Below are 19123 nucleotides of genomic sequence, written 5' to 3' on the forward strand. Positions count from 1 at the left end.
TAGGGAACAAGAGGAAGAAGTTCCCCACTGCCAGCTGTAGATTTTTGGAGGCGTATCAGGGCCGTGCCGGATTGGCAGGTGAGTGGGAGTCATGTACTTTGCACCATGAGCATTCTTAATTCATTTTCATAAATGTCGCCAAGTGTGAATAGATTCCACTTGAGCATATTGATTGATATTGTAGTAGATTCCTCTATAATCTTGATTCTCCATGCTTGATTATCCTGTACATGCATTTGAGGGAACATTGAGAGGAATTACGAGGGGTTGATGAGTAACCAAATTGATTCCGAATTGTGAAATAACTTCTTTTGTAAATTGATTTCATTTCCTCTATTTCAAAGACTTGTGAGTAGTAGCTTTGATTATACTTCTTTATGAGTAATTAAATTGGATCTGAACTGTGAAATGACTTCTTTTGTAAATTGATTTCATTTCCTCTATTTCAAAGACTTGTAGAGCCCTTCTCATGGTATATTGAGTTGCATTGTACTCCCGTGATTCCTCACTCCCAACCCTGATGTTAGTTATAATTGGGTCGTGGCCGAGTGAGTGGTAGTCTTGATTATGCTCCTTTTTAGTAGAGTATTGGGAGGGTGTATTATGGCATTTATGCATGGCTTGGCAGTATCTGCAGGACACCTATAGTCGATGGGGTTGAACATCGGCCTTTGTGCATATAGTAGCCTTCTGGGTGGGCGGAGCCCAGTCCCTTCCTAGGGGGGACACGGCCCTAGGCGTAGGATCGGCCGGTCCTACGACTTATATTCTGCTTGCCGCCGGGCATAGTAAGACCCCGCGAGGTGCAGTATGGCTTTCCGCGGATGTAGAATTCTCGCGAGGTGCCGTTTAGTATGTAGATGTGAGATGGATTTCTGTTCTGGATACTGGCCAGCATTTACATGATTAGTATGGTGTCTTATCCTGCATATGCATGTGACAGTAGGGAGTTATTGATGGTTCGCCTGATGCGTAAAATCCACCTCCCGACAGCTGTCTAGTGATGATTTACATATTGGTGTGGTGTCATATTCGATGTATGCATATGGCAGTAGGAAGTTGTTGCTGGTTCGCCTGGGGCGTAAAACCCACCTCCCGATAGCTGTCTTGTTGATGATTCAGCCTATTGACACCTGATTTATATGATTCAGTACTATAACCTGTTGAGCATATTCATGTTATCATACATACTTCTTTGATTATTCTATATATGCTCCGGATGAGTTGATTGAGATTGCGATGATTTACTCCATATTCTCTATGTTGAGTTCATGTTCATCTTGTTATTGATCTTGAGATTTTACCTCGAGTCATGATTATATCTGGTCTCATGTGCATAATACTCTCTACTCCACTCACTGAGTATTTATATACTCACTCCCCAGTTTGGTGTTTTTGATTGCAGGGCAGGTATTGTATAGAGAGGAGCAGGATTAGTGGTTGCCTGCTAGCTGTGCCGCTCCATAGTATAGTATAATATAATGTAGATAGAGGTTTATACCTGTTGGTGTATTATAAACCTTCTATTGTATATAGTGCATAGTTACAGTCATAGATCCTGTTGTGGATATGGGTTTGACCATGGATGGATTAGGAAGCAGGTATATATATATGTGTGTGTAGATGAGTTATATGCCTGAGATGATGTATTGATATATATTGTCCATGTTCATTATGTGACAGATTATGTGATTGTTGCTCTGACAGGTAGTGTTGTTGTATGTATTGAGATAATCCTGACAGGTCACTATAGAAAAAGTGATCATTTTGTGCATGTATTATGCCAGATTTTTCAAGATTTATTGATGATTGATAGGTAGTAGGGTTCTACGTGGTGGCTGGTGGCCTTATGCCTACCCGCACCCTAGGACCGTCGCGGCGGCCCACCGGGAACGGGGCGGGGGTCGTGACGAGGTGGTATCAGAGCAAAGGTTAAGAAGAGTCCTGTCAGAGCAATAGGGTGAGTCAGGATTAAGTATAGGATTATACTATGGAGCATAGAATTTTTCTGTATATTAATTGATGAATCATTTATAATTCAGTAAAATATATTATGACTCAGTGTGTAACGACCGCCCTTTCTTTTTGACTCTTTTAGAGACATATAAAGAATACCTCCAAGGAGAAGACTTGCTCGTCCTGGAAGGAGGATGGAGCCAGATATAGCATTGGATGCGGGTTCTGCACATGTCGAGCCCCAAAGAGAAAAATCTCCTCCTGCTGATAGATGGAGGGTTAATGATCAAGGAGAGGTAGGAAGTAGAGATGCATTGATGGAACAGTTACTAGCGGAGAATCAGGCTCTGAGAGAGCAGATTGCTCGGGGGAAACCTCCTGCCCCGTCAGTAGTATCCATCTCACCTCCTGTACCTGTGCCAAGAAGTTTGGCCAGGCGAGCTCTAGATGATGAGGAGATTACTGTATAGGAATTTCTGAGGCTTAGAACCCCAGAGTTTAAGGGGGAAGAAGGTGAAGATCCTCAGAGATTCTTGGAGGGGACTGAAAAGATGATACGGAGACTGCCCTGTTCTGATGCAGGAGCTATAGAACTTGTAGGGCTTACAATGAAGGAAGATGCCTGGGACTGGTACCAGAGACAAGTGGAGGACAGATTGTACAGTAGGAATCCTCCAACCTGGGAAGAGTTCAGGCAAGCAGTGAAGGATGAGTTTTTGTCTCCGACTGAGAGGCAGAATCGGGCTCTTCAGTTTGAGAGGCTGAAGCAGATGCCCGGAATGAGCGTATCTGAGTACGCTCGTGAGTTCACTAGATTGGGGAAGTATGCTCCTTACATCATCCCCACTGAAGCTGCCAGGATAGAAAGATTCAGGCGGGGTCTGATTTCCCCGCTTTATAATGCAGTATTGGCAGTAGAGGTCCCCACGTTGTCTAGGCTGATTGATAAAGCAAAACAGTGGGAGACCAGAAACAAAGAGGAAAGAGCTGAAAGAGAACAGAGAAAAATGAGTGTGGGGAAGGAGCAAAGCAGTAGAGGTAGATCTGAGGGAGTAGATCTCCCGGAGGGCCCGACGGTGCAGTCTGTACGCTCAGCTCCACCTACCCCACGTAAGAGGAAATGGAGGGAAAGAGGTCAATCACAAGATACTTTTCTACCATCAGTACCTCGTCCTCCAGTCACTATGGCCAGAACTGAATCTAGGTTCCAATCATGGCCAGTATGTGGCATATGTGGGAAGCAGCACCCTGGCAGATGCAGAATGGGTCAGGGAGTGTGCTACAGATGTGGACAGCCGGGTCATTTTGCCAGAGAATGCCCGCAGGGTGCCACCCAGCAGTTTGTGCCTTTAACATCCTACCCTTCTGTGCAGATGGACAGGCCTAGTAATAGGGGGCCTGTAGGCAGAGGCAGAGGTCAGACACCAGCGTCACAGCAGAGTGTTGGACCATCTCAGCCGTTAGCTCCAGCAGGCAGAGGGCAAGAAAGGGTGTTCACGGTAAATCCACAGGAAGCACAGGCATCGAATGCAGCTGTGACAGGTATGCTCCTCATTGATAAGATTAAAGCTAGAGTGTTATTTGATTGTGGAGCTACCCATTCATTTGTGTCCCCTTATTTTGCTAAAAAGTTAGCTAAGGATAAGATATTAATGCATATCCCCTTAGCTATTAGTATACCTGTAGGGGATAGTATAGAAGCGAAGTATGTATATCCTACCTATGTGATAGAGATAGAAGGTAAAACACTCCCAATTTATTTGATTCCCAATACCACACCGAGCAGAATATGAAGAGCAGATACATTCACCCCTTTGAGCAATCAGGTAATTTACTCTTTTAAATTCGAGGACGAATTTTATATAAGGGGGAAGGATGTAATAACCCCAAAATATTTTTTTTTTATATAAAAAAAAGGATAGAATAGTCCTTTAAAATTGATATAAGGGGTAAAATTGGAAGGAATCAAAAGATAATGGCATAGTTGTAGATGCGTTGAAGTGGTAAGGGTAAAATAGGAAGGAATCAAAAGTTAATGGCATAATGGTAGATATGTTGAAGTGTTAGGGGTAAAATAGGAATTTAATAATATTAAACAAAGGATGAATAGTGCCTTGATGTGATTTAATTGGAGGGTTTGAGCTGGCTTTTGGAATGAAACCGAGAGACAGAGAGGGGAGTCTCAGGCGTGAAACAGAGAGGAAAGAAAGAAAGAAAAAGAGAAGAAGAAGAAGAAGAAAGAAGAAGAGGAAGGGGATTCGAGGAGGAAAGGGATCTCGGTTGCGCTGCCAGCTGAAGGAAAAAGTGTAGATCTCCTTCTCCTCTACGCAAGGACCTCGATTTTCAAAAAGAAAAAGGGTAAATATCCATCTCTATCTAGTCTTTTGATGATATTAGGCTATACAAAGGGTGGATGTAGTCTAGAGGGGTCGGATAAGGATTGTAGAGGTGGTTAAAAGAGGAAGAATCAGATTTCGACAAATTTTTCCGGCACTACGGAAAAACTGTGTCAAAGTCCCAACTTCGGCAAATTATTTCGGCCTCCGATGGTGATGCATGTTACCTTTTTGGAATTCCCTATGAGTGTAGAATGTTAGGTAAAAATTTCATCAAATTTGGAGTCCCGAAAGTGGATCAAAACCGGGATGAAGTAACCCACTGTCAGTCCGGGTTACTGTTCATCCGGGTGGAAAATAAGGGATTTCATGCTATAATAGAGTATTAAGCCTAGATCAAGCTAAAAGGAACCTTGTACTCATGCAAAGGAGTCCCTAATACACATAAATAGTGAGTTAATTTATTAAAAAGAAAAAGAAGAAAGAAAAGAAAAGATTTAGGAAACGGGGGAGTTGAATCAATTAAAGTTTCCTATATTATAATTGGCACGTAGATTATAGCCCTTAATACAAAACTAAATATATTGTAAATGCATGTATCAGTTGGGCAAGAAGCTAGGAAACAAGAGGAAGAAGTTCCCCACTGCCAGCTGTAGATTTTTGGAGGCGTATCAGGGTCGTGCCGGATTGGCAGGTGAGTGGGAGTCATGTACTTTGCACCATGAGCATCCTTAATTCATTTTAATAAATGTCGCCAAGTGTGAATTGATTCCACTTGAGCATATTGATTGATATTGTAGTAGATTCCTCTATAATCTTGATTCTCCATGCTTGATTATCCTGTACATGCATTTGAGAGAACATTGAGAGGAATTACGAGGGGTTGATGAGTAACCAAATAGATTCCGAATTGTGAAATAACTTCTTTTGTAAATTGATTTCATTTCCTCTATTTCAAAGACTTGTGAGTAGTAGCTTTGATTATACTCCTTTATGAGTAATTAAATTGGATCTGAATTGTGAAATGACTTCTTTTGTAAATTGATTTCATTTCCTCTATTTCAAAGACTTGTAGAGCCCTTCTCATGGTATATTGAGTTGCATTGTACTCCCGTGATTCCTCACTCCCAACCCTGATGTTAGTTATAATTGGGTCGTGGCCGAGTGAGTGGTAGTCTTGATTATGCTCCTTTTTAGTAGAGTATTGGGAGAGTGCATTATGGCATTTATGCATGGCTTGGCAGTATCTGCAGGACACCTATAGTCGATGGGGTTGAACATCGGCCTTTGTGCACATAGTAGCTTTCTGGGTGGGCGGAGCCCAGTCCCTTCCTAGGGGGGACACGGCCCTAGGCGTAGGATCGGCCGGTCCTACGACTTATATTCTGCTTGCCGCCGGGCATAGTAAAACCCCGCGAGGTGCAGTATGGCTTTCCACGGATGTAGAATTTCCGCGAGGTGCCGTTTAGTATGTAGATGTGAGATGGATTTCTGTTCTGGATACTGGCCAGCATTTACATGATTAGTATGGTGTCTTATCCTGCATATGCATGTGACAGTAGGGAGTTGTTGCTGGTTCGCCTGGGGCGTAAAATCCACCTCCCGACAGCTGTCTAGTGATGATTTACATATTGGTGTGGTGTCATATTCGATGTATGCATATGGCAGTAGGAAGTTGTTGCTGGTTCGCCTGGGGCGTAAAACCCATCTCCCGATAGCTGTCTTGTTGATGATTCAGCCTATTGACACCTGATTTATATGATTCAGTACTATAACCTGTTGAGCATATTCATGTTATCATACATACTTCTTTGATTATTCTATATATGCTCCGGATGAGTTGATTGAGATTGCGATGATTTACTCCATATTCTCTATGTTGAGTTCATGTTCATCTTGTTATTGATCTTGAGATTTTACCTCGAGTCATGATTATATCTGGTCTCATGTGCATAGTACTCTCTACTCCACTCACTGAGTATTTATATAATCACTCCCAGTTTGGTGTTTTTGATTGCAGGGCAGGTATTGTATAGAGAGGAGCAGGATTAATGGTTGCCTGCTAGCTGTGCCGCTCCATAGTATAGTATAATATAATGTAGATAGAGGTTTATACCTGTTGGTGTATTATAAACCTTCTATTGTATATAGTGCATAGTTACAGTCATAGATCCTGTTGTGGATATGGGTTTGACCATGGATGGATTAGGAAGCAGGTATATATATATATGTGAGTAGATGAGTTATATGCCTGAGATGATGTATTGATATATATTGTCCAAGTTCATTATGTGACAGATTATGTGATTGTTGCTCTAACAGGTAGTGTTGTTGTATGTATTGAGATAATCCTGACAGGTCACTATAGAAAAAGTGATCATTTTGTGCATGTATCATGCCAAATTTTTCAAGATTTATTGATGATTGATAGGTAGTAGGGTTCTACGTGGTGGCTGGTGGCCTTATGCCTACCCGCACCCTAGGACCGTCGCGGCGGGCCGCCGGGAACGGGGCGGGGGTCGTGACAAGAGGTGGTATCAGAGCAAAGGTTAAGAAGAGTCCTGTCAGAGCAATAGGGTGAGTCAGGATTAAGTATAGGATTATACTATGGAGCATAGGATTTTTCTGTATATTAATTGATGAGTCATTTATAATTCAGTAAAATATATTATGACTCAGTGTGTAACGACCGCCCTTTCTTTTTGACTCTTTTAGAGACATATAAAGAATACCTCCAAGGAGAGGACTTGCTCGTCCTGGAAGGAGGATGGAGCCAGATATAGCATTGGATGCGGGTTCTGCACATGTCGAGCCCCAAAGAGAAAAATCTCCTCCTGCTGATAGATGGAGGGTTAATGATCAAGGAGAGGTAGGAAGTAGAGATGCATTGATGGAACAGTTACTGGCGGAGAATCAGGCTCTGAGAGAGCAGATTGCTCGGGGGAAACCTCCTGCCCCGTCAGTAGTATCCATCTCACCTCCTGTACCTGTGCCAAGAAGTTTGGCCAGGCGAGCTCTAGATGATGAGGGGATTACTGTATAGGAATTTCTGAGGCTTAGAACCCCAGAGTTTAAGGGGGAAGAAGGTGAAGATCCTCAGAGATTCTTGGAGGAGACTGAAAAGATGATACGGAGACTGCCCTGTTCTGATGCAGGAGCTATAGAACTTGTAGGGCTTACAATGAAGGAAGATGCCTGGGACTGGTACCAGAGACAAGTGGAGGACAGATTGTACAGTAGGAATCCTCCAACCTGGAAAGAGTTCAGGCAAGCAGTGAAGGATGAGTTTTTGTCTCCGACTGAGAGGCAGAATCGGGCTCTTCAGTTTGAGAGGCTGAAGCAGATGCCCGGAATGAGCGTATCTGAGTACGCTCGTGAGTTCACTAGATTGGGGAAGTATGCTCCTTACATCATCCCCACTGAAGCTGCCAGGATAGAAAGATTCAGGCGGGGTCTGATTTCCCCGCTTTATAATGCAGTATTGGCAGTAGAGGTCCCCACGTTGTCTAGGCTGATTGATAAAGCAAAACAGTGGGAGACCAGAAACAAAGAGGAAAGAGCTGAAAGAGAACAGAGAAAAATGAGTGTGGGGAAGGAGCAAAGCAGTAGAGGTAGATCTGAGGGAGTAGATCTCCCGGAGGGCCCGACGGTGCAGTCTGTACGCTCAGCTCCACCTACCCCACGTAAGAGGAAATGGAGGGAAAGAGGTCAATCACAAGATACTTTTCTACCATCAGTACCTCGTCCTCCAGTCACTATGGCCAGAACTGAATCTAGGTTCCAATCATGGCCAGTATGTGGCATATGTGGGAAGCAGCACCCTGGCAGATGCAGAATGGGTCAGGGAGTGTGCTACAGATGTGGACAGCCGGGTCATTTTGCCAGAGAATGCCCGCAGGGTGCCACCCAGCAGTTTGTGCCTTTAACATCCTACCCTTCTGTGCAGATGGACAGGCCTAGTAATAGGGGGCCTGTAGGCAGAGGCAGAGGTCAGACACCAGCGTCACAGCAGAGTGTTGGACCATCTCAACTGTTAGCTCCAGCAGGCAGAGGGCAAGAAAGGGTGTTCACGGTAAATCCACAGGAAGCACAGGCATCGAATGCAGCTGTGACAGGTATGCTCCTCATTGATAAGATTAAAGCTAGAGTGTTATTTGATTGTGGAGCTACCCATTCATTTGTGTCCCCTTATTTTGCTAAAAAGTTAGCTAAGGATAAGATATTAATGCATATCCCCTTAGCTATTAGTACACCTGTAGGGGATAGTATAGAAGCGAAGTATGTATATCCTACCTATGTGATAGAGATAGAAAGTAAAACACTCCCAATTTATTTGATTTCCAATACCACACCGAGCAGAATATGAAGAGCAGATACATTCACCCCTTTGAGTAATCAGGTAATTTACTCTTTTAAATTCGAGGACGAATTTTATATAAGGGGGGAGGATGTAATAACCCCAAAATATTTTTTTTTATATAAAAAAAGGATACAATAGTCCTTTAAAATTGATATAAGGGGTAAAATTGGAAGGAATCAAAAGATAATGGCATAGTTGTAGATGCGTTGAAGTGGTAAGGGTAAAATAGGAAGGAATCAAAAGTTAATGGCATAATGGTAGATATGTTGAAGTGTTAGGGGTAAAATAGGAATTTAATAATATTAAACAAAGGATGAATAGTGCCTTGATGTGATTTAATTGGAGGGTTTGAGCTGGCTTTTGGAATGAAACCGAGAGACAGAGAGGGGAGTCTCAGGCGTGAAACAGAGAGGAAAGAAAGAAAGAAAAAGAGAAGAAGAAGAAGAAAGAAGAAGAGGAAGGGGATTCGAGGAGGAAAGGAATCTCGGTTGCACTGCCAGCTGAAGGAAAAAGTGTAGATCTCCTTCTCCTCTACGCAAGGACCTCGATTTTCAAAAAGAAAAAGGGTAAATATCCATCTCTATCTAGTCTTTTGATGATATTAGGCTATACAAAGGGTGGATGTAGTCTAGAGGGGTCGGATAAGGATTGTAGAGGTGGTTAAAAGAGGAAGAATCAGATTTCGACAAATTTTTCCGGCACTACGGAAAAACTGTGTCAAAGTCCCAACTTCGGCAAATTATTTCGGGGGTCAATCGGCCTCCGATGGTGATGCATGTTACCTTTTTGGAATTTCCTATGAGTGTAGAATGTTAGATAAAAATTTCATCAAATTTGGAGTCCCGAAAGTGGATCAAAACCGGGATGAAGTAACCCACTGTCAGTCCAGGTTACTGTTCATCCGGGTGGAAAATAAGGGATTTCATGCTATAATAGAGTATTAAGCCTAGATCAAGCTAAAAGGAACCTTGTACTCATGCAAAGGTGTCCCTAATACACATAAATAGTGAGTTAATTTATTAAAAAGAAAAAGAAGAAAGAAAAGAAAAGATTTAGGAAACGGGGGAGTTGAATCAATTAAAGTTTCCTATATTATAATTGGCACGTAGATTATAGCCCTTAATACAAAACTAAATATATTGTAAATGCATGTATCAGTTGGGCAAGAAGCTAGGAAACAAGAGGAAGAAATTCCCCACTGCCAGCTGTAGATTTTTGGAGGCGTATCAGGGCCGTGCCGGATTGGCAGGTGAGTGGGAGTCATGTACTTTGCACCATGAGCATCCTTAATTCATTTTCATAAATGTCGCCAAGTGTGAATTGATTCCACTTGAGCATATTGATTGATATTGTAGTAGATTCCTCTATAATCTTGATTTTCCATGCTTGATTATCCTGTACATGCATTTGAGGGAACATTGAGAGGAATTACGAGGGGTTGATGAGTAACCAAATTGATTCCGAATTGTGAAATAACTTCTTTTGTAAATTGATTTCATTTCCTCTATTTCAAAGACTTGTGAGTAGTAGCTTTGATTATACTCCTTTATGAGTAATTAAATTGGATCTGAATTGTGAAATGACTTCTTTTGTAAATTGATTTCATTTCCTCTATTTCAAAGACTTGTAGAGCCCTTCTCATGGTATATTGAGTTGCATTGTACTCCCGTGATTCCTCACTCCCAACCCTGATGTTAGTTATAATTGGGTCGTGGCCGAGTGAGTGGTAGTCTTGATTATGCTCCTTTTTAGTAGAGTATTGGGAGGGTGCATTATGGCATTTATGCATGGCTTGGCAGTATCTGCAGGACACCTATAGTCGATGGGGTTGAACATCGGCCTTTGTGCACATAGTAGCCTTCTGGGTGGGCGGAGCCCAGTCCCTTCCTAGGGGGGACACGGCCCTAGGCGTAGGATCGGCCGGTCCTACGACTTATATTCTGCTTGCCGCCGGGCATAGTAAGACCCCGCGAGGTGCAGTATGGCTTTCCGCGGATGTAGAATTCCCGCGAGGTGCCGTTTAGTATGTAGATGTGAGATGGATTTCTGTTCTGGATACTGGCCAGCATTTACATGATTAGTATGGTGTCTTATCCTGCATATGCATGTGACAGTAGGGAGTTGTTGCTGGTTCGCCTAGAGCGTAAAATCCACCTCCCGACAGCTGTCTAGTGATGATTTACATATTGGTGTGGTGTCATATTCGATGTATGCATATGGCAGTAGGAAGTTGTTGCTGGTTCGCCTGGGGCGTAAAACCCACCTCCCGATAGCTGTCTTGTTGATGATTCAGCCTATTGACACCTGATTTATATGATTCAGTACTATAACCTGTTGAGTGTATTCATGTTATCATACATACTTCTTTGATTATTCTATATATGCTCCGGATGAGTTGATTGAGATTGTGATGATTTACTCCATATTCTCTATGTTGAGTTCATGTTCATCTTGTTATTGATCTTGAGATTTTACCTCGAGTCATGATTATATCTGGTCTCATGTGCATAGTACTCTCTACTCCACTCACTGAGTATTTATATACTCACTCTCCAGTTTGGTGTTTTTGATTGCAGGGCAGGTATTGTATAGAGAGGAGCAGGATTAGTGGTTGCCTGCTAGCTGTGCCGCTCCATAGTATAGTATAATATAATGTAGATAGAGGTTTATACCTGTTGGTGTATTATAAACCTTCTATTGTATATAGTGCATAGTTACAGTAATAGATCCTGTTGTGGATATGGGTTTGACCATGGATGGATTAGGAAGCAGGTATATATATATATATATGTGTGTAGATGAGTTATATGCCTGAGATGATGTATTGATATATATTGTCCAGGTTCATTATGTGACAGATTATGTAATTGTTGCTCTGACAGGTAGTATTGTTGTATGTATTGAGATAATCCTGACAGGTCACTATAGAAAAAGTGATCATTTTGTGCATGTATCATGCCAAATTTTTCAAGATTTATTGATGATTGATAGGTAGTAGGGTTCTACGTGGTGGCTGGTGGCCTTATGCCTACCCGCACCCTAGGACCGTCGCGGCGGCCCGCCGGAAACGGGGCGGGGGTCGTGACACTTCCTCTCTCTTTGCCTCGCTCACGGTCTCTCCACCTCGGTGAACGTCTTTCGAGGTTGTTTTGTGTTAAAGGCAAGCCCTGCAAACAAAGGGTTGTAGTACTTCTCTTTTCGGAGCGGCCATGTACTTTTTCGACGTGCTCCTTCATTCATGGGTGGAAGGATAGATTTTTCTTTCTTACCTCCGAGCGGTCGTGGGGGTTCGACCCGACCTGGGGCTCGCCACTGACCACGGTGAACAATAAGGCCCCCAAGTTGTCACAGTCCGAGCAGGAGACTCTTGACAAGCTGCTCAGCCTGGGAGGTATTCTGAGGCTTCCTGACCTGCTGAGTGAGGAGGCCTTGTTAAACGTCGGCCTAAGCTCAGCCCATCCCAAGGGTAAGGGCAACGCGGTCATTTTTCTTTCTTTTTCTTTTCTTCTTCCTCATACTCAATTTTCATTAAGATTTATGCTGTCAGAATTGCAGGAATGGTCTTCAGTGATGAGACCCTAATGGCCAGATACAAAAAGAGGGTGGCCGCCTCAGGTGGAGCTCGGCCTGAGCCGAGGTCGAGGAAACCAAGAGTCGAATCTTTCTCTGGTGCCACGCGGGGCGAGCCCGCTCATGAGGCCGAGCTGCCCCCGCCGACTGAAGAAGTGGCTCAAGGAGGGGCCGCGGTAGAATAGGTGGCTGCAGCGCCCGGCGGCGGAGCTCGGAGGGCCTGCAAGATCATCCGATTGCGGAGGTCGGGTCCTGAGCCGAGGAGTGGGCGCGAGGTCCCATCGTCTTTTGTGGTCCCGAGCTCTCCAAGAGCTGACCCCGCTCCCTCCGAGCCCGGGAGGACACCATTCCTTCCCAAAAATAATATGTTCGAGGATGATTCGGCCCTCGAGTCTAGCGACGTTGCTCGCGAGATCATGCGCTGCGCCACACTTTCGGCCGACTGGTGAGTAATATCATACTCTTACTTTTATATTTTTTCAGGTGTTTGACCCCGGCTAATGCTTTGTTTCTTATGTCAGCACCTTCATGTGATTCACATGTTGGTGGCCACCGCGTCCAACTACCGGGATCGGACGAGGTCGTCTCGGTCAAAGGTGGAGGCCGCCGAGCGACAGAAGCAGGAGGCCGAGGCCTAGGCGACGACTGCCAAGCAACGACAGCAAGAGGCCGAAGCTCAGATCGAGGTCGGGCTCGCCCGAATTCAGGAGGTGGAGCTCAAGCGCGACCAAGCTCGTTCGGCGCTTCAAACCATCGAAGGTCGCATTTCTGAGCTTGAGGCTGCACTGGCCGGCCAGAAGCACAAAGCCGAGCAGCTCGCTAGGTCGGTCGAGGAGTGGGTCCGAGAGGCCGTCCAGAATTACCGCCAATCCGAGGCGTATCTGGACGAGCTGGCGGAGGAGGCGACTGATGGCCTAATCCGGAGTTTCGAGAATTGCCGCGATCAAGCGCAGCGACTCTGCCCCGAGGTCGAGTTCAGCAGTTTTCGTCCGCTTCTGGCTGGAGCCGCCAAGTCTGCGATCACGGCTGAAGTGGGCGAGCTTGCTGAGTTGCACAAGCTCGTCGCCGACGTGGACAGAGATGCTCATGAGGCCTCTGGTGAGGCCGCTGCTGAGGTCGAAGCTAGGGCTGCTGTCGAGGTCGGGCCCGAGACTGCGCAGACCGCCTGAGCTTTACCCTTTGTTTTCTTTTCCTTTTCTTGCCATTCTTGTAAAGTGGGCCACTTAGGCCTTTCTGTAGTTGAACATTCTTGTATTCGCTCTGGCCTCAAGGTCGGCACCTTTTGTACTCGGCCTTTGGCTTTTTAATATCAATGAAGTACATTTTTTTCTCCAAGTATTTGAGCTTGTCTTGCCTTGCATCATGTGTTGGATTTTTAAACTCGGCCAATGTAATCCAAACTGTATGATGGGCGCTGGCTCATCTTTCTTGTAACCAAGTAGTTTTGGCCAAGTCATTATGCTCGACCTTCCAACTTAGATTTAGGATTAGATCCGTAGTCTTGCAAAGTCGATGAAGAGCTTACTGCTTCCGAGCTCGTCCGCTGGCACACTTTAGGCACCGAGATCGGACATCAGGTCTGCTTCGGGCCTCTGAGCTCGGGATCCCATTTAACTTTCACTGTAGTTTGCCAAAATATCTCTTTGGTGGAATGTCGTCGTGAATTTTGATGCCTTTTGGCCCTGTAGATCTTTTTAGGCTTTAACTTGGGCGCTTGAGCTGAAGTCGTGGCACCCTCCAATTTCTCCTGAGGTTCGAGGGAGTCTCTCCGGCTCGCGGTCGACACTGCAGGGTGCCCCGAGCTTGGTCCCGGGGCGTCATTGTAGATACCTGCGGTCGAGGAAGCCCTTGGGCTCGCGATTGACACTGCATGGTGCCCCGAGCTCGGTCATGGGGCATCATTGTAGATACCTGCGGTCGAGGGAGCCCTTGGGCTCGCGGTCAACACTGCAGGGCGTCCCGAGCTCGGTCTCGGGGCGTCATTGTAGATACTTGCGGTCGAGAGAGCCCTTGGGCTCGCAGTTAGCCTTGCAGGGCGCCCCGGAGCTCGGACTCGGGATGTCATTGTATTCTTGATGGCTTCCGTGGATTTCCTCCGGGCTGGCGAGGGTAAGACCTGTGCCGCTGCACTCCGAGATCGAGGAGCCATCAACACGTAGAATCCGAGGCTATCCAGGAGCCTCCTCTCCTTCCTGGTTGAGCTCGGCTTGAGGCGGACCCCGCCTCCGATGGTTGTTCCCGTGCTCTAGGCATCATGCTTGGTCGCGGGCTCTCCAGATGATGGCTGCACGACAAGCCCTCCTAGTTTCGGGACTAAGCTCGGTGGGAGCTTCGGTAGAGGCGATGCTCCCTTTCGCCGACCATCGTGCGCTGCTTGGCAGGGGATTGGCATCGCGAGCGCCGTCCTATGGACTCGCGCCCACGAGGAGGGGGCGCAGGCAAGACTCCCACCTGTAGCAAGCCTTGAACGGCCGCGATGAGTGACTAGACTTGCTGGACGATTGAACTTGTCACGCCCTGAGCCCGAAGCGCGGCAGACGCCGCACGCCCGCACGGTAGACCGCACAGGCGTGCAAGGCAGCAGATTATATCAAAGCAAATACAAATGCTTAAAGATGACATAATTATTTAAGTTGTTCAAAAGCAATCTTACAAAATTTCAAAATAACATTTGCCAACATAATTCAAATGTTCAAACTAATCTAAAATGCTAATAACTGAAGGAATAATAGCGCACTCCCCAATCCCGTGCGATCAAATCTCTGGATCTGAAAAATAGAGAAAATAAGATAATGAGCTATACTAGCCCAGTAAGTAACAAAATATCCCAAAGTGGGGTCAGAGCATATCAGATGATAAATCAAAACACAAAATAATGACTGAAAATTTAAATCACAAGTAAGCATATTTTTCTTTCGAAACTTATTATCATTTTTACAAAAACTCTAATACCAGAAGCCCAACACAAACAAGCTATGGCCAAATAACCTAGTGGCATGGGTTGTACAAGGTACCAAATCCACTATTTTTATCCACCGATGGCAGCCGGTGCTGCACAAAAGTGCCAAATCCACTATATTTATCCACCGATGGCAGCCGGTGTTGCACAAAAGTGCCAAATCCACTATATTTACCCACCGATGGCAGCCGGTGTCCAAATCCACTATTAAAATCACCGGTGGCGTGGCGTCGAAACCGGTTCCTCACAGATTACAAGTCGACAGGTCCAACGTATAATCCTCATTGGCGGGGCCAGAACAAAACAGAACAGATCATAGCCACGCTGAGAATGCATATATATAAAAACAGATTTCATAAATTGCCCAGTCATAGTTTATGGATTTCAGAGCATAATTTTTAAATGAAATTTAACATGCCAGACCTATTTTACTAAATACAAAACATATTTCAAAATTTAATCCACTAATAATTATTTTACCAAATAATTTAGAAAAATGCACTTTGAAGCATTAAGTTATTTACCTCTTCTTGCTTAATTCCTACTTCAAATAGGCGGATCAGGTTTACCTGTTTAAATTTAATTAATTTCTTTGTTAATTTTAGAGCTAAGTAAAACTAAAAATAATATTATTGAACATGGCCCAACAGGGCCCAGAGTTGGCACATAATGGGCATGAACCGATAGGGCCCACATCGGACACGGCCCAGTGGGTCCGCATAGACCTGGCCCAATGGGGCCCCCAAGGTTGGTCTCTAATTGGTTCATTTATGCAATAAAAATTCATTGCAGGGACCAATACTTAATCACAGGGCACTGTTCTATAATAAAACTTGAGTAAAGGGACCAAACAACATGTTTGAGGATCTTTACATAATAAATCTTTCTTATAGGGATCCATCATAAATTACAGAAGATCCTTGTTATGAAATAATATACTGTCAAGGGCTTAACTGCAAAATTCCATTTATTGGCCAAATGGGTTCGGGTTTCAGGTGTCGGGTTCCGGGTTCCAGATTTCAGATCGGGTTTCGGATTTTCGAATTTCGGGTTTCGGATTATTTTTTTTAACCGGGCCCAAGTTGGGCCCCAGTGAACCGGGCCTAAGTCAGGCCTACGGTGAATAGGGCCCATGCTTGGCCCTGTTCGGCCCGTAGGGGCCTTCTTCCTCCCCAAACCCCCACGGTCAGGGAAGGGAGAGGAGGAAGAAGGAAAATTGGGGGTAGGAAGGGGGCCGGCATGATGGCCGGCCTGGATGGCCTCCGGCCATCCCTCGATCGACGGCCTGCCGACCGCGATGGCGGCCGGTGGCCGCTGCGGTGGCCGGCATCAAAAGAACAACCGAGAATGATCTCGGTTTGGGGCCAAAACAAAGAAAATATGACATGATTGATCTTGTAATCAAAGGCTGGAGGGAGCTTACCGGCGGTGGCAGAGACAGCGGAAGGGAGATCTCGGCTCGGTCCGGCAGCTAGCAGCGGCGGCACTCGGAACCGAGGGGATGGATCTCAGAACAGGGAAAGGCTTGCGAAGGGGATTCGGACGGTGATCGGGCGGCACCGGCCACTCGAGAGGCAAGAGCCGAGGAAGGAGAGGAAGGAGGGGGAGGAGAGGGAGAGAGGGAGGAGGTTCGGAGGTGGCCTTAGGGAAAAGGAATGGGGATTTTTATCACCCCCTTGTAACGTCTCTCCGCCACGAAATTCACGGCAGTCGAGCGGAATCCGCAGCCGCAGATTGGCCGCGGATTGACTGGAGGGGGGGTGCCGCGGGATACCCGCGGCACCTTCGCATCAATCGGCCTCGGAGGAGCCGGAGAGGATCGCAATCGCGATCCTCTGTTCCGGTTCTTCCCAAAAGAAGAAACGAGGCTGAAGTCAGCTGGGGTTGCCGATTTTAGCCCGTATCTCACATTTTCTCCTCCTTAGAAAAATTTCGTCCTCGAAATTTAACATACCTTAGCTTGCAAAAAAGTCTGGATATTTTTCCTTCATCTCGTCCTCCAGGTCCTATGTAGCCTCACATTCTGAGTGAGTGCTCCACTGGGTCTTGACATAAGGAATTGTGCGCCTTCTTAATTCTTGTTCCTTTCTATCAACCACACGTACAAGCTACTCAGGACATGTCAAGTTTTCTCTAAGCTGCAAAGGAGCCATTTCTACCACATGGCTCGTATCTGGAACATACTTAACATAAAACAAAAAAAAAAACACACTATGAACTCCAGACAGTGATGGTGGAAGTGTTAGTTTATATGGCAGTTAATGGTAGCAAGGTGTGACGCTAACCAGTCCATTCCGAGAATTATGTCAAAGTTATGCTTATCTGTAACTATCAAATTAGCAGGCAAGTCTCTACCTACTATCTGACCTGGACAAGTCTTGCTGACCTGATTACCAATCATCCCACTTCCGGTAGGGGTGCTAACATGCAAATCATACTCTAAGGGCACACAAGGTAGGTCATATTTTCGCACAGATATCGATGACACAAGGAATGTGTAGCACCATAATCAAACAATATATGAGCATAAACAGAAGCAATTGGTAGTGTACCTAATACCACAGTGTTGGATGCCTGAGCATCCTGCTGAGTTAGTGCGTAAATACGATCCTGTGTGTGCGGTCTCCCTCCTGTCTACTGCTTAAGAGAAGAAGGCTGAGCCGACTGAACCAGAGCAGGAGAAGCCTGTACTTGTTGGGTTCCTGTAGCTTGGGGCCTCTGAAATGATTATGATACTTGGCGATTGCGAGGGCACTCTGCTATCTTATGACTCTGTTGGACACATCTGAAACAGGCGCCAGATAACCTTCTACAGAGTTCTGTCTTATGGGCACCTCCACATGCTTCACATTTAGACTAGTCTTGTTGAATAGTCTCTCTATAAGATCCCCGCTTTTCTGATTGCCAAGATCTATTACAAGATTTCGTTGTCCTGCTAGAATTCTGTCCACTATGAGTATCATCTCTCTGCTCCTCTTCTTTTGTATTCAATCTTTTGTATCTTGTGTTTCCTTCCAGACAATTTTCATATTCTTCGCCCTGTCTACCAAGTCATCATAGTTTGTTGAGTGCACTGCGGCCAAACCCTGACGTCAGTGAGGCTTCAATCCTTCTTCAAATCTCCCCATCCGGGACTCTACTTTCATGATGAGGGTGAGAGCAAACCGAGATAGCCTGTCAAACTCTGCCTCATACTCATCCACAGTCATATTTCCTTGATTCAGATTGAGAAATTCCCTCTCTAGCTCCCTCAGGCGACTAGAGGGGAAATACTTGGAGTAGAAGGCTGTACAAAATCTCTGCCAGGTAACTGCCTCATGCTCATGTGCCAATGTGCGCTCCACTGACTTCCACCAATGATGAGCTCGGTCCTGAAGCATATAGATGGCAAATCTAACCTTCTCTTCATCAGTGCATTCCATTGCCCTGAAGGCTTTCTCCATTTCATCTATCCAAGCTTCGGCCTCTTGAGGACTAGTAGTGCTTTTAAAAGCCGAAGGAGCCATTTTCTTGAATTTCGCTACAGTCCTTTGCTCAAGAGGAGCAACATCCTGCTGGACTGGTTGCTGAGGTTGTTGCCTCTGTTGGCGTACTAACCCGACGACCTCCTCAGTCAGTTCGAAGACCCGAGTTTGATTCTCGGCGAAAATTTCTGGAGTCATTGTTGGTTGACTAGCCCCTCTTTCCGGGTGACTTCTAGAGGCCTCATTCTGGGGCCTCGTGCTTCGAGATGCCGCGGCCGCTTGCTTAGTGGGGGCTCTACCCCGAGAGCCCCCAACCATCTGATTCCGACTACGGACACGGCGAGGCGGCATTCTGATTCGATAAAATAGAGAAATATCAAACAGAATAATACAAAATAATTAGCAAAAACAAAGTAACATTATTCCCTTGTCTAGCTCCTACCCATCTCTCAACCTTTCCAACGAATCCTAGGAATCC

At 45.4% G+C, this 19123-nt stretch overlaps 1 protein-coding gene across 1 annotated transcript; it reads right to left on the bottom strand.

Moving 5' to 3' along the window:
- Positions 1–18273: 18273 nt before the first annotated feature.
- Positions 18274–18843, bottom strand: LOC120104118 (uncharacterized). Its single transcript, XM_039114645.2, has one exon. It carries the CDS (start codon positions 18841–18843, stop codon positions 18274–18276), a length of 570 nt encoding a protein of 189 aa, XP_038970573.2.
- Between the last annotated feature and the right edge of the window lie 280 nt (positions 18844–19123).

This window comes from Phoenix dactylifera, chromosome 1 (assembly GCF_051530095.1).
Source record: "Phoenix dactylifera cultivar Ajwa chromosome 1, Ajwa_hap1_PhDact_Kaust_v1.1, whole genome shotgun sequence".
Lineage (NCBI taxonomy): Eukaryota > Viridiplantae > Streptophyta > Magnoliopsida > Arecales > Arecaceae > Phoenix > Phoenix dactylifera.

Coding starts and splice junctions, on each gene's coding strand:
- LOC120104118 (XM_039114645.2), bottom strand. CDS start 18,843: ATGACTCCAGAAATTTTCGCCGAGAATCAAACTCGGGTCTTCGAACTG.